The sequence below is a fragment of the Lontra canadensis genome, unplaced genomic scaffold (assembly GCF_010015895.1).
Source record: "Lontra canadensis isolate GAN:19392208 unplaced genomic scaffold, GSC_riverotter_1.0 scaffold170, whole genome shotgun sequence".
NCBI classification, from domain to species: domain Eukaryota; kingdom Metazoa; phylum Chordata; class Mammalia; order Carnivora; family Mustelidae; genus Lontra; species Lontra canadensis.
In genome coordinates this window covers 1,177,141-1,198,286 of record NW_022631164.1, presented here as the reverse complement: position 1 = coordinate 1,198,286, position 21,146 = coordinate 1,177,141, and the positions used below count along the sequence as shown (strand labels likewise).

General features: G+C 35.8%; 1 protein-coding gene across 3 annotated transcripts in view; it reads left to right on the top strand.

Moving 5' to 3' along the window:
• PPP1CB (protein phosphatase 1 catalytic subunit beta) overlaps positions 1-15,134 on the top strand; it is a 42,983-nt gene extending 27,849 nt beyond the window's left edge. For all 3 annotated transcript variants that reach the window (XM_032845862.1, XM_032845865.1, XM_032845863.1), the window contains 4 exons: positions 469-540; positions 5,577-5,728; positions 8,598-8,732; positions 13,279-15,134. In XM_032845862.1, coding sequence (XP_032701753.1) covers positions 469-540; positions 5,577-5,728; positions 8,598-8,732; positions 13,279-13,383 — 464 coding nt within the window. In that variant the 3' untranslated portion in view covers positions 13,384-15,134. The remainder of the gene's footprint in view (positions 1-468; positions 541-5,576; positions 5,729-8,597; positions 8,733-13,278) is intronic.
• The last annotated feature ends 6,012 nt before the right edge of the window (positions 15,135-21,146 follow it).

Sequence of the window (21,146 nt, the reverse complement as noted above, 5' to 3'; positions counted from 1 at the left end):
TACTCTATAAAGATTGCAGAGTGTTTTCATGTGCTTTTTCTTATCCTTCTGATGCTTTTATGAAGATAATGAGCATGTTGGAGTGGGATGTAGGAAGGTCTTATGGGATAGAATGAGGCATTTAAACTTGGAAGAAAACATGTTTAATATTGGGTGGTAAGAAGTGATACAGGTGGTAAAAAGTATTGAAATTGGATATGTTCCTGTGGAAGGCCAGGGAATGGTTGGAAAGAAAGAAGAGCGGTAAGATTTCTTTCCTTGAGAAATCTTTTGAAATGAAAGGGAATTTCATTACCCTGGTAAGGAAAAGTGGATTCTAATCATAATGTTCAATTATATAAGTGGGATAACATTAAAAAAAACACCTTAAGTATATTTAATTTTACATAGTGAATCTACTTTAAATGCTTCTTTATTTGAGTGAAAATTGCTTAGATGTCAATAGTATGACTCATCTTTTATTTATAGGACTATCACCAGACCTGCAATCTATGGAGCAGATTCGGAGAATTATGAGACCCACTGATGTCCCTGATACAGGTTGAGTGTATACAGAGAACTTTAATTAGTTGTTTTATGTAAAATGTTTACATAACAAATATTTGTACTTTATTCTATATTTATTGTAGGTAGGATTGGTTTATGTAATAAATAGTAAGAGCTTTTTAAATCATCAATAAGCTAATTAGAGATTACTTGCAGTAACATATTTTACTTCCCACTAATTATTTCCCAAGGTGCAATACTTTTAAATTTCATATGTAACCGTAGTATGGTTTTGTTAGACTTAATATCACAAAAGATCTTATTGATTCTCCTTACCTTCCTGTCATTGGCCTCATTCATATCAGCATTGGTTATATCCTTCAAAGACTTGTTAAAAATTAGTCGAAAGTAGGACACCTGTCCGGCTCCGTTGTTAGAGCATGCAACTCTTGATCTCAGGGTCATGAATTCAGATCCCAAGTTCAGTGTGGAGCCTACTTAAAAAAATAAATTTAAAAAAATGTTTTTAAGGATTTTTTAGAATTTAATAAATTTTTAAATCAAATAATCTTTCCTAGCTTAAAATACAGTTGCCTTTTTAAAAATTATCTAGCAGTTTTCTGGTATTTTTTGCGTCTTTTGTATTTCAAATCTGTAGAGTTCAGAAAGCTGTAGAGATACTTGGTGAGTTTTATGAAAAATTTGTGAAAGAATAATGAAAATTAACTCTTCAGACATTCATTAACTCTTAGGTAAGTGAAGCAAGTCAGAACAAAAGCAAATAAGTTCCAGTTGAGGATAAGTCGCTGTATTGATTAACAGATGAGGCTAATGTAATTTTATAAATAAATTCTGGGCACAGTTGCCTAACTTTTCTTTTAGCTGTTAAATGGTAATTATTCATAGTTAAGTGCTAGTGTACATACTAAGATGTGTACTAAATGTGGCATTCATATCATAAAATGCTGTGAAAACTTATGAGTTGAATGCAGTAAGATTGTTCAGCTTTTCATTCATCCTTTGCTGAAAATATCAATACTTTTCTTTGTGCCATTTTCTGACCATGAATGTATGTGGTTTTTCCACAACACACCTCATTCTTCAACTCTTAAGTGAGTGTCTGACAGTTTATTCAGTTCTGACACTAACTCCTGGAGTTACCCAGGATTCCACAGGGTAAGGGCTGCATTCCACAAGACTGCCCCCACTTAGGTTGTTAGCCCCAAGTGGGGTTCTCTGGAGACCCACACTACTGCCCAGCCAAAATTCTGGGATTCCCACAACTACCTCCGCAGATGCTTTACTTATATGCATCAGCTTATCATAAAGGGATACGACTCAGGACCTGCCAAGTGGAAGAGATTCATAGGGCAAGGTATGGGGAGGGGTTATTGGTTGGTGAAGAGCTTCCACACTCTTCGGCATCGGTATGCTCAACAGCTGGAAGCTTCCCAAGTGTAGTTGTTCAAGAGTTTTTCATAGAACTCAATTTCCAGCCTCCTCTTCAGAGGGAGGGGGCAGCTGAAAATTCCAACCCTCGAATCATGTGTTTGGTCTTTCTGTTGACTGGCCCCATGCTGAACGGCTTTAGGGGCTCCTGAATCATTTCATTAGCATAAATTCAGTGTGGTGGAAAGGGGCTCCTTATAAATAACAAAAAATATCCCTGTCACTCAGGAAATTCCAGAGGTTTTAGGAGCTCTGCGCCAGGAATGGGAAGAAAGACCAAATGTGTTTTTATTATATCACACTGTCTTACTATTACAACCATTAACAGGGGCACCTGGGTGGCCCTGTCAGTTAAGCAGCCAACTCTTGATCTCAGCATTCTGAGTTCAGGCCACGAATAGGGTCTACTCTGGGCATGGAGCCTACTTAAAAAAAAAAAAAAAAGGCATTAACATAAGCAAAACTGTCCTTTCAGTTTCTACCAGACTTTTTTTTTTTAATAAATTACATTAATGTATTAATTATCCCATTGTTATTTGTGTAATCAGACTCAACCATTATGTATTGTATTCATCAATTCTCAACAAACTTGAACATCTTCAAAATGAGCGTGTCATAGGGTCTAGAAGTTCTTTTGCCTTAGGGTCTAGACTGCCATAGGGTCTAGAAATTCTTTGTATATTAAGATCATGTAAATGAAAAACCAAAAGTCTTGTAGCACATGATAAGAGGATTGCTTATTGGTAGTTTTGTAAAGGGGATTTGATTACTCATAAGTACTGGTAAAAAATGGTAAATAAGGCTGAACTAGATGGTTACTCAGTACATTTCCTGCTACTTTTTTTTCTTTCCATTTTCTACTCATATGATCCAGAATCTATAAAAAAGTAGTTATTAAAAAATATTCATGAGTAGAATACCTAAGCAAAACATGGGTAAACCTTTAAATTGAACTATTAAGATCATGCATTTGGCTATTTGATTTCAAGTATGATTGCATTGTTTTGCTCAGTGTAGTGAAAGCCTGATAATATCACTCAAAATGCTACTTATGATTAAACATCAACCATTATAAACAGATGTATAGATCCTCTTGTCAATAAGCCACTGGCATTGCATATTGTAGTAAGTTGCCTCATGACTAATTTGTGTAAGTAACAATTTGTGTTGAGTACAAAAAGGAAAACATGCATTTTATCAGATTTTGATTATAATTATAGACTACATTTGACTAAACCTAATAGAAACTAGTATTTAATAATAGGGCACGTTTTATCACTATACTGTACACTTGAAACTAATACAACATTGGAAGTTAATGATCATGGAATTTAAAAATAAAATAAATAGGGACGCCTGGGTGGCTCAGAGGGTTAGGCGTCTGCCTCAGGCTCAGGTCATGATCTTAGGGTCCTGGGATCAAGCCCCGCCCCACATGGGGCTCTTTTCTCAGCAGGGAGCCTGCTCCCCACTCCCCCCATCTCTCTGCTTACTTGTGATTTCTCTATAGCAAATAAATAAAATCTTTTTAAAAAATAACATAAATAATAGCCATTTATTTAAAATTTGTTTTTTAAATAAGGTACAATATAAATACATATTTAAAGTCATTACATCTTCAGATTTTGTTAGTATAATTCATACATAAGTCACTTTCAAGGGTGAAACAAGTTTTTGAAATGCTGAAAATGGACATTTTAACCCTTGGTATTCTCTGTAATCTTCAGAAGTTTAATTTATAAATTAATACATTTTTAAAAACAGCCAAATGATTATATGATGCTTGTTCTTTCAGAACTGAATTATAAAATGTTGAACCTTGACTCTGAGATTCTTGTCTTGGTTCCGTTAAGGTTGAAAAATGCCACATTGTTGTTACCATTGTTTGATTTTATATACATCCAGACTGTCATATTTCCCAAGTAATTTGGAAAGCAACTGCATTCTAGTTTTATTGTCACCTTAAAATTAAAGATTAATATCTTGGCCTCTTGCTCATTGCTTCATGTGTAGAAACAAGCTGGAAAAAATATCATTATAGAGTACTGGTGGTGTGTTGGGTTGTGTGTGTGTGTGTGTGTGTGTGTGTGTGTGTGTGTGTGTTCTAAAGTATCAGTTTGTGATTCTTTAAAAATCAGGAAGAGCTTGTAAATTTAGACCATCCCTTTGGGGTTTGTATGCTGGTGGACTTGTCAGGCATCATAGCAGGAGCTTAGAAAATAGTAATAGAAATTAAGAGTACATTGCCACCAATTCTACAAGGTATTTTAGTAATTCCCCTATTAAGACAAACTATATCATGACTCAAAAAGAAGTTCTTTCCTGATAGAACCTGTATTATGAAGTTCATGAATTACAAAAAAAAAAAAAAAAAAATCTTGAAACTGGCTTATTTTACAAACAAATCATCCCTTAGCACTGATTTCTCCTTCCCTTAGCACTGTAGCTCTTACAAAAGTACTTAATATCATATCAACATCTCCCCCTCTTCATCTCACTATAGTTTGACTATTAACCATTTTCTTCTCATCCGTCAGCAAACTGCTTTCATTAAGATCTGCTGATAAAATTGTAAATGGCACATGTTTTTGTCTTTGTCCTGTTCCACTTATTTGTTGTTCTTGAATCTTAACCATTTCCTACTATTGGATAATTCTTACCCCTTTCAGGAGATCTCTGGTATTCTAATCTCTTCTTTTGTTTTGATTATTCCTTCCCAGTACTTTTTTCTCATTCCCCTTTCTCCTTCCTCTGCCTGCATATTAAATGTTTGCTTTCTTAGAGTTCATTTCTAGTCTTCTCACTTGTCATCCCCAAGGTAGTCTGAGTCCCTCCTAAGACTAACACAATAATGAGTATGACGAAGATACTCAGATAAATATTTTTAGCTCTGACCTCTTTTCTTAAATGCTCAGAACTAAAGCCAGGGATCTGTTCTGATTTTGTTCATCTGTATTTCATTTAAGTCCTCCAGACCTTTACAAAAAATGTTTTCTTCTTTCAATCATTAGGTCAAATACAGTTCCAGTGAAATCTTAGTTGGGTTCACGGAATTACACAGACTGATTCAGAAGTATGTATGTGAAAGAACAAAGGATTGAAAGTAACCAAGACAATCCTGAAGAATACTAAGTGGAGATACAACCCCTACCAAATAGAAAGATGTGTTTAAAAGCTTTCTTATCTTATTGGCTTAAGAATAAATAAAACAGATTAAAAAAAAGAATAAATAAAATAGATTAATGGAGTAGGTTGGCACCCAGAAATAGTGTAAATAGCCTCAGTTCAGGAAATGCTGCTGGGTCAGTTGCTTATCCACATGGAGAAACTATGTACAAAAATGAATAATAGCCTTTTCCGTACATTGTATGCTTAGAGTGTGCCATACACACATTTCCTATATGTGGAAAGAGTTGGAAAGTGCTATTTTCAGCCAGGCAAAATTACATTTAATATGGTTGGGCTAGCAAAGCATGGCTAAATTTGGTAGGCTGGGATATTAGGGAGCAAGTGATTGTTACTATTTATTAAAGGGTAAAAGGACACAAGAAGAAATGTGATAGAAGAAATGTAATATAGATACACTTTATTTTATAAACTTTTATTTTGTTTTTTCATTGCCATGTTTTTATTCCTTAAAGGTTTGCTCTGTGATTTGCTGTGGTCTGACCCAGATAAGGATGTGCAAGGCTGGGGAGAAAATGATCGTGGTGTTTCCTTCACTTTTGGAGCTGATGTAGTCAGTAAATTTCTGAATCGTCATGATTTAGACTTGATTTGTCGAGCTCATCAGGTATGATATATAAAACTTTTGGGGGGCCTGGGTGGCTCAGTTATTAAGCATCTGCCTTCGGCTTGGGTCATGATCCCAGGGTACTAGGATCGAGTTGTGCATCGGGCTCTCTGCTTGGCGGGAAACTTGCTTCTCCCTCTCCCACTCCCCCTGCTTGTGTTCCCTTTCTCACTGTCTCTCTGTCAAATAAATAAAAATAAAAACTAACTAACTAAATATATATATGAAACTTGAATATTTTAATACTAATTTTGCACAAATCTGCTTTTTTTATTTTTGAGGAAACTGAGATCCAAGAAAGCTAATTATACAAGGAAAGTAGTAAGAGAGGTGAAGCCTATACCTTGATCTCATAATTAGCAGTCTAATGATTTGTTAACCATGTTTCACCCTTGGGGAGGAAATGTTTCAAACTAAATACATTTTTGCAGTGAACTGCAATGCTGACAGATTTTTTTGGTGTTTGTCTGAAGCTTAGAAACATTTGATCCCATTTTAATATGATGTCTTATGTATTTTAGATAAGAATCCAGTGACAGTAGTATTAAAGGACACTTTTGAGACAGTTGGGGAAATTCAGTTATAGACTGGGTCTTAGATATGAAGGAGTCGTCGTTTTAGCTTTGTGAAAATAGCATTATTGTGTAAGAAGAATGTCCTTTTTTCAGAAATGCATGCTCAAGTATATAGAGGTAAGATGACATGTCTAGGATTTGCTTTAAAACATATCAGCAGAAGGACACCTGACTGGCTCAGTCAGTAGAGCATGTGGCTCTTGATCTCAGCCTGTTGAGTTCGAGCCCCACATTTGGTGTTGAGATTATTTTAAAAAAACAAACAAACAACAACAACAAAAAAACCACGTCAGCAGAAAGAAAAGAGGGATGAATGAAACAAATGTAACAGAATCCTAGTAATTTTTGAATTGGTATGTAAATGAGAATTTATTGAATTCTACCTTATATATACAGTTTAGGTTTACTTGTGGGTTTTTTTTTGTTTTTTTTTTTTAATGTCTACCCCCATTGCTTTGTTGTATATATATTCTTTAGGGAGGAAATTGTAACTTTTTGACTTTTTTAAAAATCCATTGCCTTGTAAACTTGGTTGAATAAATGAATTAACAAAGCTTACTTTAATGATTTAATATATCAAGTCTTCATGCCCTCTGAAATATAATTTTTATGAAATACATTCAGTGATAGGTATTTTTATAAACTTTTTCATGCTACTTTTAAAAGTACTGAAACTATTTGAAATTTTAAGTATAATACTTTTAAAGATTCCTTGTTTTTTCTTTGCCTGTTAAAGCAGAGTTTATTAGGTATATGCCATTCCATAATACTTCCCTTTTGGGGGATACTTTACCTGACTGCTTCTTTATGTGATCCTGTGGGTAAACAAAGATGACTGGCTTTTCATTTTCTGTGCATGTTGTGTGTCACATGCCTTTTTCCTAGTAGAATTTCCTAGTTCTGTTGAAATGAAGTCCATCCCCAAATCCTTTACTTTTGACAGTTTCCTTTTGGTAAATATTGTATTTCTGATTTAACTGACTAATAAAACCTACTACTAGGGAACAGTGCAGAGCTGCTAAGTTTCCTAGGAAGATACCCACTGATAATCAGATTTTTCAACTATAAATTTCCATTCACTCATCTTTACAGAAATGGACAATGGTTTTTTTTTTAAAGTCAAGTTACTGAACTCTGTTGGTTTGGACAGTCTTTTTCCAGACTCTTCCAAAATCGTATTCTGCTATTGTCAAACATAGTATCTCTAAAATTAAGAGACTTAATGCTGGGAAACACCACAACCTACAAATATATCCTTTTACAATAAACCTGTTCGTTTGGTAAATGTGTGATGAATAAGTGAAAAAGCAAACTAAGAACTAAAAGGATATACTGAATGCCAAACACTGTGTATGGCTGATCTAGAGTAGATAAGGTACCAAGATCTTAACAGAAAAGGTTAATACCTAATTTCTACCATGATACAATTACAGTAGGAGCATTTATCTGATACTAAGGTAGGAATTATTTTAAAATGTTAATTATTTGCGGGGAGCCTGGGTGGCTTAGTTGGTTAAGTGTCTCTTGGTTTCAGCCAGGGCATGATCTCAAGTCCTGAGATCAAGCCCCACATCGAGCTCTGTGCAGAGTCTGCTTGTCCCTCTCACTTTGCTCCTTCCCCTTTGTGCATGGGCGCTTAATCTCTCTCTCTCTCTCTCTCTCCCTCCTCCCCTTCCCCCCTTTCTCATAAATAAAATCTTTAAATAAATAAAAAATAAATAAATTATTTTAGAGGTGCTTTCTTATTAGCAAATATTATAGGATAATTTTGCTTAATCAAAGGATGCCTAAAAGACATCAAAAATTATTCTTGCCTACCATAAATAAATATAAAATGTTTATGTGTCATTGTGTCTACTTCTCAGATTTGTAGAGCTGAGAAACATAAGTTGTTTAAATCATTCATAAGTTGGTAACAGATTCTAGAAATCATGTTAAATCATTAAAGAGTTAAGGATTCCATAGTTGTGATATAATGCCATTATCTAAGAAGAACTTGGTATCCAAAGTCCTTGTAGATACTGTACTTATTAGCATATGGAGAGCCTTAGAAATGGTATAGTTTTTAAACATTTTAGTTATCACAAATGTATTATTTCATTTAAGCTAAATCCTTACCATTATAGAAAAGGCATACCAATTTTAGTATTCTGAGACGAGTTTAAAAATCAAGCTCCCAAAACAAAATAGTGTTTGTTTTTAGGTCTTTGTTACACTAATCTCAATAAATAATATAGACAGTTGAGAATTAGTTATAAATAAGTGAGTTTTTTCTTTGACCTTTCCTTCCACAGGTGGTAGAAGACGGATATGAATTTTTTGCTAAACGACAATTGGTAACCCTATTTTCAGCCCCAAATTACTGTGGCGAGTTTGATAATGCTGGTGGGATGATGAGTGTGGATGAAACTTTGATGTGTTCGTTTCAGGTATGATATAAATCTATATAAATCTGTTTTATTCAAAAGTGATTATCTGGAGCATTTGGGTGGCTCAGTCAGTTGGGCAGCTGCCTTCAGCTTGGTCATGGTCCCAAGGTCCTAGGATGGAGCCCCGCATAGGGCTTCCTGCTCAGTGGGGAGTCTGCTTCTCTCTCTTCCTCTGCCCCATCCCTCTTCCTCCGCTCATGATCTGTCTCTCTCTTTCTCTCTCCTCTCAAATAAATAAATAAAATCTTTTTTTTTTTTAAGTGATTATAACAGATTTGTTAGAGATTTCTGTTTTCATTCGCAAGGGTTCCAGACATTTTGGTATATATCAAACATTAGAGTTTTGAAGAATTTAAGTTAGTCATTCTTGATGCAGATGTTTGAATTGTTAAATTCCTGTATCACTTCTTGGAATAGGGGCTTAACCTACGAAAAGAATGTGAATTCATTTAGTAACTTAGATTTTGTTTCCTTTTGCAAGAAACAGACCAACTCTGGCTTTATAGTTTGCTACTTAAAATCATTCTTGTTCACAGACTAAAACAACTTCAGTACTTTGGTTTTTTGCAAAGGGTTTTATGTCCCTCTCATGCATGTACTATATTTCTCTTTATCTAAATGTAGAGGGGCTTTCCTATCCTTCTTTCCCTTTATTGTATTATACTGTTTCTATCAGCTAGTACAGCTGATAAGTGTAAATATGTGACTCCTCATTTAAGCATAGGAACTAGACCTTATCCTTCAGCATTTAGAATAGTGGAATTGAATTAATTTCTTTTTCACTGAGATCCTGTGATGCTCTGAATAGTCCTAAGAAATGCTTCATAGATCTTTTCTACACACTTTCTGTGAAAATATTGAAATTTTCTGTGTATAATGTAGGTTAAAGCTTTATTAACACAGAATAAATAAAGTAAAAAAGTCAGACAATAACAAGTATTGGTGAGGATGTGGTGAAATTGGAACCTTCATACATTGATGGAGGGAATGTAAAATGGTGCAACTGCTTTTGAAAAGTGTGTGGTACTTCCTCAGAGTTAAACATAGACTTTCTGTATAACCCAGCAAACCCACTCATGGGTATACCCAAAAGAATGGAAGGGAGATACTCAAATACAGGTATATGCATATTCATAGGAGCATTATTTATAATTGCCAAAATGTGGAAACCACCCAAATGTCCATCAACTAAAGAATGAAAACAAAATGTGGAATATCCATTAAGTGCCATATTGTTTGACAATTAAAAGGAATGAAGTACTGATACATGCTACCGCATGAATGAACCTCAAAAACATTATCTCAGTGAGAGGAGTCAGTCACAATGTATGATTTCGTTTATGTGAAATAGCCAGAAAAGACAAATCGGTAGAAAAAGATTAGTATTTCCTTGGAATTGAAGGGAGTTAGGGGAGTAGAGAATGGAAATCTGGAGTGATTGCTTATGGGAGCAAGGTTTCTTTTGGGGTGATAGAAACTCTAAAATTAGATTGTAGCAGTGGTTGTACAACTCTTAAGTATTTTAAAAATCATTGATTTGTGTATTTTAAAGTTGGACTTCATGGTATGTAAAATATTTAAATACATTTTTTAAGATCTACACATAAAATAAGATTAAAGAGCTTGTGACTGATTACCCTCTAAATAAATAGTAGTAGGGTCCATTAATGTACAGTATAATACTAGTTTCAGGAATAGAATTCAGTGATTCATCACTTACATATAACACCCAGTGCTCGTAACAAGTGCCCTCCTTATACCCATTACCCATTTAACCTATCCCCCTGCCTACCTCCCCCAGTCAACCCTCAATTTGTTCTCTATACTTAAGAGTCTGTTTTATGGTTTATGGTTTGCTTGTCTCCCTTTTTTTTTTTTTCTTGCCCCTCGGTTCCTCTGTTCTGTCATAAGGTATTGGTCTTTCTCAAACTGACTTAATTTTGCTTAGTATAATAAACTGTGATTCCATACATATCATTGCAAAGGGCAAGATTTCATTCTTTTTCTTTGGCTGACTAGTGCTCCACTGTATATCTATACCACATCTTTTTTTTTTTAACCTTTATTTGATTTGATTTGATTTGATTTTTTTTCCAAAACAGGTGAGAAAGAATATTTATTTAGAATAAGAAGATAATAAAAATACAAAATTTTAAATTCTGAAAAATATTACAAAATTCAGAAAAACATAATATTTCAGTAAGGTAACTGACTAAAATCTGTAAATACTATTTTCCTGTACATTTCTTTTTTTTTTTTCTTTTCAGCGTAACAGTATTCATTGTTTTTGCACCACACCCAGTGCTCCATGCAGTACGTGCCCTCCCTAATACTACCTACCACCTTGTTTCCCCAATCTCCCATCCCCCGCCCCTTCAAGACCCTCAGATTGTTTTTCAGAGTCCAAAGTCTCTCATGGTTCACCTTCCCTTCCAATTTCCCTCAACTCCCTTCTCCTCTCCATCTCCCCATGTCCTCCATGTTATTTGTTATGCTCCACAAATAAGTGAAACCATATGATAATTGACTCTCTCTGCTTGACTTATTTCACTCAGCATAATCTCTTCCAGTCCCGTCCATGTTGCTACAAAAGTTGGGTATTCATCCTTTCTGATAGAGGCACAATACTCCATAGTGTATATGGACCACATCTTCCTTATCCATTTGTCCGTTGAAGGGCATCTTGGTTCTTTCCACAGTTTGGCGACCGTGGCCATTGCTGCTATAAACATTGGGGTACAGATGGCCCTTCTTTTCACTACATCTGTATCTTTGGGGTAAATACCCAGTAGTGCAATTGCAGGGTCATAGGGAAGCTCTATTTTTAATTTCTTGAGGAACCTCCACACTGTCCTCCAAAGTGGCTGCACCAACTTGCATTCCCACCAACAGTGTAAGAGGGTTCCCCTTTCTCCACATCCTCTCCAACACATGTTGTTTCCTGTCTTGTTAATTTTGGCCATTCTAACTGGTGTAAGGTGGTATCTCAATGTGGTTTTAATTTGAATCTCCCTGATGGCTAGTGATGATGAACATTTTTTCGTGTGTCTGATAGCCATTTGTATGTCTTCATTGGAGAAGTGTCTGTTCATATCTTCTGCCCATTTTTTGATATGATTATCTGTTTTGTGTGTGTTGAGTTTGATATCAACCTTTTGTCTGTACTGTCATTTGCAAATATCTTCTCCCATTCCATGGGTTGCCTCTTTGTTTTGTTGACTGTTTCCTTTGCTGTGCAGAAGCTTTTGATCTTGATGAAGTCCCAAAAGTTCATTTTCTCTTTTGTTTCCTTTGCCTTTGGAGACATATCTTGAAAGAAGTTGCTGTGGCTGATACTGAAGAGGTTACTGCCTATGTTCTCCTCTAGGATTCTGATGGATTCCTGTCTCACGTTGAGGTCTTTTATCCATTTCGAGTTCATCTTTGTGTACGGTGTAAGAGAATGGTCGAGTTTCATTCTTCTACATATAGCTCTCCAGTTTTCCCAGAACCATTTATTGAAGAGACTGTCTTTTTTCCACTTCTATACCACATCTTTATCCATTTATCAGTTGATGGACTTTTGGGCTCTTTCCATAATTTGGCTGTTGATAATGCTGCTGTAAAAATCAGGGTACATGTATCCCTTTGAATCAGTATTTTTGTATCCTTTGGGTAAATATTTAGTGGTGCAATTGCTGAGTTGTAGGGTAGTTTTATTTTTAACTTTTTGAGGAACCTCCAGAGTGACTGCACCAGTTTGCATTCCCAGAACCAGCAGTTTAAGGGGGATCCGTTTTCTCAACATCTTGTTTCCTATGTTAAATTTAGCATTTCTGACAAGTGTGAGGTGATAGCATACTTTTGATTTGTATTTTCCTGATGATGAGTGATCTTGAGCACTTTTTCCCATGTGTAGCCAGCTCGATCTTTTGACTCATAAACTAAGTGTTCTTCACTCACCACAGAGATACAGTAATTAAATTCGGTTTCTTTTTCTTTTCTTTTCCTTTCTTTCTTCTTCTCCCCCCCCCCTTTTTTTTTTTAATTTAAGGTGCCTGGGTGGCTCAGTTGTTTAAGTGTCCCACTCTTGATTTTGGCTCAGGTCATGATCTCAGGGTCATGAGATTGAGCCCTGCATTGGCTCCATGGTGATAACACTGGGACTGAAGCTTGCTTAAGATTCTCTCTCCCTCTACCCAACCCCCAACTCCCATGTGCACACCTTCTCTTTCTCTTTCACAATAAAGTAAAAAAAAAATTTTTTTTTTTTTTTAACGTAAAGGATTGGGAAGTTGATAGGATTTGTGTGCTTGAGCTTTTGTTATTAAATTAACAGAATGACAAATAATAGCAATATTCAGATATTTAGTTATCTATGCAAACTTTTTAAATTGAGAAATGTTCATGAAACTTTTCTGTTATTTTCTGTACTTCTATTGCAATTTGTGTAATTACGTAAATATTTTATTTACAATTTGTTATTTCTTGAAAAGTCTACTTTCCTAACAATTTTCTTTAACTTACTGCTTTTGAAAGAATAACACTGTTAATTATTTACTTTAAGATATTGAAACCATCTGAAAAGAAAGCTAAGTACCAGTATGGTGGACTGAATTCAGGACGTCCTGTCACTCCACCTCGAACAGCTAATCCACCGAAGAAAAGGTGAAGAAAGGAATTCTGTAAAGAAACCATCAGATTTGTTAAGGACATACTTCATAATATATAAGTGTGCACTGTAAAACCATCCAGCCATTTGACACCCTTTATGATGTCACACCTTTAACTTAAGGAGACGGGTAAAGGATCTTAAATTTTTTTCTAATAGAAAGATGTGCTACACTGTATTGTAATAAGTATACTCTGTTATAATATTCAGCAAAGTTAAATCCAAATTCAAAATTACCCATTAAAAGTTACATCTTCACGTATCACAATTTTTAAAGTTGAAAAGCATCCCAGTTAAACTAGATGTGATAGTTAAACCAGATGAAAGCATGATGATCCATCTGTGTAATGTGGTTTTAGTGTTGCTTGGTTGTTTAATTATTTTGGGCTTGTTTTTTGTTTTGTTCTGTTTTTGCTAGAATAATGGCAAATATTTTAAATTTTTTTCCCTGAACATTTTTTTCAAGTGAAATGTGGGAAGAGCTTTAAAGACATTCACCAACTATTATTTTCCCTTGCTTATTTACTTATGTACCTGTTTGATCTTACTGAGAAAACTTATGCCTCATTACAGTAAAAAGGAATTTTAGAAATTGATATTTTTAAAAAACAGGCAAACTATCCAATCCAGTGATTGAATCAGACAGTTTGACTGGGCAAACTTTACAGCTGATAGTGAATATTTTGCTTTTTACAGAAATTGCCACTGATTTGGATTTGTGCACTCTAATTTTTAACTTATTGATGCTCTATCGTGCAGTAGCATTTCATTTAACTTTAAGATAAGGCTCATATAGTATTACCCAACTAGTTGGTAATGTGATTATGTGGTACCTTGGCTTTAGGTTTTAATTCGCACGAAACACCTTTTGGCATGCTTAACTTTCTGGTAACACCCTCACCTGCATTGGTTTTGTTTTTGTTTTTGTTTTTGTTTTTTTGGTTTTTTGTTGTTGTTCTTGTTGTTGTTGCTATTTGTTTTTAGATTCACAGAACATGAGAATCCTTTTTTGACAAGCCTTGGAAAGCTGACAGTATCTCTTTTCCTCCCTCTTTACGAAGGATGTATTTAAATGAATGCTGGTCAGTGGGACATTTTGTCAACTATGGTTATTGGGTGCTTAACTGTCTAATATTGCCATGTGAATGTTGTATACGATTGTAAGGCTTATGTCACTAAAGATTTTTATTCTGATTTTTCATGATCAAAGTTCATACAATATTGTATAGACATGCTTTGTAGTGAACTCTAGTAGCAATAATTTCTGTACTTGATCAAGGGTTTATTGCATTTCTTTTCTTGTTCTCTTTTTTTTAAAGGGTTAGTATTAACAAATGACAAGGAGTAGAAAAGTCAACATAAAGGTTTTAGAAGGAGAACTTACAGGACACAGATTTGTAATTCTTTGGATGCGACCCTTTTAGATGTGATTCTAAAAGCTTTTATTGAGTACTGTCAAATTTGTAAGCTTCATAGGGATGGACATCATATTTATAATGCCCTTCTTCTATATGTGCTACCATTGATGTGAAATTCTTGACCTTAATATTGTCTTTGAAAATGTTCAATTGAGAATTCTGTTAACTTACATTTTATGAATTGGCATATTGTATTACTGCAAGAGATTTGATTTTCAGCACAGTGCAAAGTTCTTTCAAATGCATATGTCTTTTTTTCTAATTCCATTTTGTTTTAAAGCACATTTTAAATGTAGTTTTCTCATTTAGTAAAAGTTGTCTAATTGATATGAAGCCTGACTGGTCATTTTATTCCTTTTTTTTTCCCATTTAAATGAGACATTTAGACACACATTCTATTCAAACACATTTTAATGTCTGACATATATTGAGTTGATTCTTTTCTGGAAGTGTTCATATACTACATGTGATATATTGGGTTAGGTTACACAGGCTTTTATGTAATGTGATTTAAATATCTTCCTAATTGGAGTGAAAGTTGAGCAATTTCTAGTAGAATTTTAGATGTACTCTTAATAGCCATAGTGAAGCAGGTCTAAAAAAATAAATCTTTGGTGGGAGACAGGGCAGTCTTTTATTAATCTCTGTGTTAGAACATATTAGTTTGAATTCAGCTTACTGTGTTTTTATAATAATTCATCCAGGTCAGTATTGAATATGAAAAAATAGTCATTAAGCATATTAATATCGGTCACTAAATTTAAAGGATAGAAATTTATGTTTAAAAATTATTCAAGCAGTTGGGCCCCTGGCTGGTTCAGTCAGAGGAATATAGGATTCTCGTTCCTCAAGGTCATGAGTATGAGCCCCATGTTGGATGTAGAGATTACTAAAAAAAAATACTCCTCAGGCCATCTTAAAACCACTTTAAAAGTTTCTATCATATAATGTTACAAATATTATCTCGTTGGTAACACTGCTACTTCAAATAAGTAAAACTCCCATTTCTTAAGAGAAAAATACCCTATGATTCTAGTGTCACTAATTTATGTCATTCATCCTCTCTGATTTTTAATTTCTATGTTCAAATTTATCTTTAATCCAAATGTCATGACATTTAAAATTAAACATGCTAGTGTGATGGATCACAGATTATCAGGTTATATTTTTGTTAGCTCCTAACTGGAAAAAATCAACTACATTGTGCTGCCCCTTGTGTTTGAAACTTCAACATTTTTCGTTTTAATTTTGCCTAGGCACAAATTTAATCATGATCATCAAGACTGGTTTGTGCAAAATGTTGAGTCAGGATACCAGCAAGAAGAATTTAAAGCTTTAAAAGGTGGTCAGTTAATTGGAAGTGTTAGGGGTGTTGAAAGGATATATATATGCCTTTCAAAAAAAAAATTCATCTGAGGGAAAACCAGGAACATCTTGAGGTGTATGCCTTAAGAACATTAAAGTGTATTCACTGAGCCAAGGAACTGAAATAGTATCATCATTTATAAGTTCAGGTATGTTTGTTCCTTTGTCTCCTTGGCAACTATAACTCTTGAACCAAAAGAACAATTATTTTCTTTCACATCTATATACTAAAAATGTGTTTAGAGAAGGAAAGTGGTCAGGTTTGTTCCGGTCTATCTACATTGACCTAACCCCCCTCCTTCTTTCCTTATGAATCCATCCCTGAATCAAAGCCGTGCCTGAAAAGACACTAAATAGCCTAAGTATATCAATGGCATCCACTGAGAAATACTGTGTCCCTTTTGCTAATAGTTTTCAGTGTTTTGTAATTTCCTTAAACAGCTAAGAAGTGGTTAAAGGAATCTTAAAGTGGTAAAGGGATTTTCATACCTTGCAAAATGAACAGGAGTAAAATAAGACATAAACCGATTCCATGTAAGTATACACAGAGTTTTATTATCTTTGTTCTCTTTAAAATGTTTATTCAACAAAAGTGAAATTTAGATTCAGTGTAATAATTTTGATCTGTTAAAATTGGATTTTACCTGTACATTCCAGAATTTCTAAACAAGTTCCCTAGTTAGAAAATTGTAAAAGTCAAAACTTAACTTCCTCAGCCACCATCTCCTATATTAGTTGACTTATAAACTTGTTGTCACTGTGATTTACTTTCTCATTCAGGTCTCTCTAACTCTCTCATGCAGGTGTAAGGGATGGAATTACTTGAGAAATCATTTATTGGTAGAATTCATGAAGCTACTCAATTTACCAAATTAAAATTAATAACCTACTTTATTATCTCATAAAAATGTGTGAAGCCCAGGACCCAACTTTCAACATGTAGCTGTTGTGTAGTATCTAACTAAAGAAAGTTTTAAAAACAAGTTCTGGGGCACCTGGGTGGCTCAGTCAGTTAAGTGGCTGCCTTTGGCTCAGGTCATGATTCTAGGGTCCTAGGATTGAGTCCTGTGTCAGGCTCCCTTCTCAGCAGAGAGCCTGCTTCTCCCTCTCCCTGCCGCTCTGCCTACTTGTGCTCTCCTACCTCTCTATCAAATAAATAAATAAAATATTTTTTAAAAAGAAAAGAAAGTCCCTATGTGCCAGAATAATTGCCTCAGGTTTTGTAGCCCATGCCTAGTTAGGGCCTGGTAACTCCACTGAGGTTAATTTGATAATATCATAGATCTAGGTTAAAAGCTTTGTTACTGTACTGTAACACCTGTTTTGAATGAAGTACCTTAATATTTCATCAGCTGAGTTCCCTAAACTCTTTGGGTGTGCTCATTGACAGATTAACGCGAACTATGGTCTATTCCATTTTTTAAAGAAAATCAATTATTCATTGTACAGATCAATTAGTATATTGGACATTCCTTTAAGAATTTGTTGTAATTGGCCCTTAGACAGTTAATTGTGACCTGAATGTAAGCTTATATAGGCAAAGATTTTTTGTTTCTTTTTTTTTTTTTTCCTGCGGGTGTATCTAGCTTCTAGAGTGGTGCCTGGCCCATAGTAAGCATGCAAGTTTTTTTTTTTTTAATGAATGCAAATGAATTTCAAAACTTGGTGTTTTGACACCTTGATCTTTTGGAGAAAAAAGCCCCAAAAGAAAAAATGCCCCGGAACTTGTTTTTAACAGTTCCAAATTTCATTTATCCTCAGTGTATTATCAAAACTGTCATCTTCATTTGGTAAAATATTGGTAAATATGAGAAGTTGTGGGGCACCTGGGTAGTTAAGTTGGTTGGGTGTCCAATATGATTTCAGCTCAGGTCGTGATCTCAGGGTCGTGAGATTGAGCCCCATGTGGGGCTCTGCACTGAGCGTGGAGCCTGCTTAAGATTCTCTCCCTCACCTTCCTCTCCGTACAACTCACAGGCTCAGTTTCTCAAAATAATAATAATAGTTAATTTTTAAAAAACGAGAAATTGTGTCCAGTTACTTAAAGAACTACTTCCCAGGTAGCACCTGACAGACATATTGGGGAAATTGCCTTTTTTTTTTTTAAAAGATTTTATTTATTTATTTGACAGAGATCACAAGTAGGCAGAGAGGCAGGCAGAGAGAGAGGAGGAAGCCGGCTCCTCGCTGAACAGAGAGCCTGATGTGGGGCTCAATTCCAGGACCCTGGGAACATGACCTGAGCTGAAGGCAGAGGCTTTAACCCACTGAGCCACCCAGGTGCTCCGGGAAATTGCCTCTTGTTCAGAATCAAAATTGCCAAGATCTTTATGGCTCCTTTCTTGCCCCTCCCCCTTTCTGTAGTCTAGGTTCTCTGTTTAATTGACCTTAGGGTCACCTTTGTTGTGAGCTACTTCAAACATTTTTAGAAAAGTGGTATAGTGTAACATTTTGTCTTTCAAAAATCGCCTAGTATTTATGAACACTTAAAATTAGGAATCTAAACTTGAAAGTGGAAAGGCTGTTGCCTCAGTTTAACAAATAAGGATTGTATCATAGAAGCAAGTATGGGGAAAAATATTTTTCAGTAAGGAACAAAAAGATGAGGTACAGTGAAGAAACGTATTCTAGAGAAAAATTTAATGCAGTCCTTTTGTTAGATTGATTGTTGTACCATCCTGATACTTCTCAGGAGTTGTATTGCTTCCAGTATAAAAGAGTAGTCAGCCACAATGAATTCTGGGTGCTAGTGTAAATTCCAGGAAGAGGATTTGACCCAGCTTGGATGAAAGGTGCTTATGACTCCCAACAACTGAAGAAGAGTGAGGATACGTATGAATACATCTGCTATCCTTGCAGCCAAGTGGTTTGGGAGGTTGAGTAGAATATTTCCAGAAAAAGTGTGTTGAAAAGAAAATCCAAAGGTGTTCTCTATGACATACTTTAAGAGATAATCTAGTCAGTCTGAAAATGAATAGTTGGCAAGATGTAGACCAATGGGAACTCTTAAAATTGGTACAACTGGGGACTCCTGGCTGGCTCAGTTGGTAGAGCCTGTGACTCCTGATCTCAGGGACTGGAGTTTGAGACCTACGTTGAACATATAGATTATTTATAAATAAAAATAATAAAATTTGTACAACTACCTGAGAATTGAATTTAGCATTTGTAATCTTGCAAATTGTATACCCTATAACCCATCATTTTCACTTCACAGCATTTATAGGAAAACTACATGCTGCATGCACCATGGGGCATGTACAAGCAGTAGTGGTTGAATATTTGAAACATGGGCACCAACCAATCAGACCACCCAACTAATCAGAAACTGTACCAGCTATAACTAACAGGGTCTTACCGAAGCACAGCCACTGATGACCAAGTCTGCGTACAAGAAGGCTCATAGTTTTCACAGTAGCAAAAAATGACCCAAGTGATCATTGATGGGAGTATGGTGATAATTACAGTATATTCATAGAACAGAATTCTATACAACAATAAAAAATATTTACAATTTCTGCATTAGCAAGTTAAAAATCTTAAACTATGAAGAATACAAAGTATTAAATTTACAAACAAAATCTGTGTTTAAAGATACCAGTAAATCTTAAGGGAATGGGAAAAACCAAAGTCACCTCTTAAGGAAAGTAAGGGGAGGAGGAGGAACATACAGGATCTCATCAGTATTATGTTCTATTTCTTGGGTGTTAGGTTCATCCTTTTTCGGTGGGTAGTGGCTTCTCCAGTTTTTGTTATATGCTCTGCTGCCTGCATATATGTTACTATATATATTCTTTTGTACATATCAAACATTCCATTTTTTAAAGTATGTATGCAACACCATTTATGTAAAATTGTATCCATATGTACACATAATAAAATATTTTTATTAAAGAGCTGGTTAATAAGATTGCAAAAATCAGAGCTTTAGAAGGTGCTACAGGAATTCAAGAATGGCACAGTCTTGCACTAAGTACTCAGATGGGCGGAAGGCTTAAGTTGGGTCTTAAAGGATGGATATAAGACAGAAAATTTAAATGAAGATGAAAAAGAGAGAGCACCATATATGCCAGCTCAAAGAAGAAAGTTGAGAGATGCTCTGAGAAAAGCAAGTATGTAAGTCTGGAGTAAAGAATCAGTGGGTAAAAGTGGGGAGATATATTTAGAATGAAAACAAGGGTTTACTAAACTTTACAAGCGTTTACTAAGCATCAGTTACATCCCAGGCACTTGCCCAAGGGCTACAATGAGACCAAAATGAAAGATTCCTGTAGAAGAATTTACAGCTTAGAATGGTAGATTCAAAGAAATAGTGTAACACCACCGCTGCCACGGTATTCACACATTTCTTTGTTTAAGTGATCTCTTCCTCTGTTAATACAGTTATTTAACGTAGCAGAAACTTTGGGCATTACCCTTGCTGCTGCAAAGTTAATTTCTGATTCTGTGTCCTCCTACTATTGACGTTTCTCTTTATTATCTACTAGTGTGTGTGTGCAAGGCGCCCGGTTTGGTGCTGTGAGGTAGAAAGGAGCTGGGAAGACCTGAAGTCCCAGCCCCGCCGGGCCTCTCCATCTAACGGAAGGGAAGGGAAAAGGCTCGAATACAATCCTAGCTTTGATAAACGTTCAAGAGGAAGGGGCTAAATTAGGAGGCCAGAAGAGGTCTGGGAGGGTGGAGGCTTTCTGGCAGGACCGGGCCGAGAGGGTCCGCACCTCCAGGTAGGTCAGCAGGCAGCAGGGGCTCCGCACGCAGTAGCCGCGCGGGAGCGGGAGCGCTCCAGCTGGAGCTGAGCGGGGGGAGTGCGGCGCGCGCAGCCTCGGGTGGGCCCCGCCCCCGGCGGCGGCTCTGTGCGCTGATTGGCCTGCACGAGCCTCGCTCCCGGTTGGCGGGAGGTCTCCGAGCGGGTAGTGGCCGCTGTGGAGCGAGTAGCGAGCAACTGCCTGAGGCCTCAGAGCGTCCGGGGGAGGCTGTCCCTCG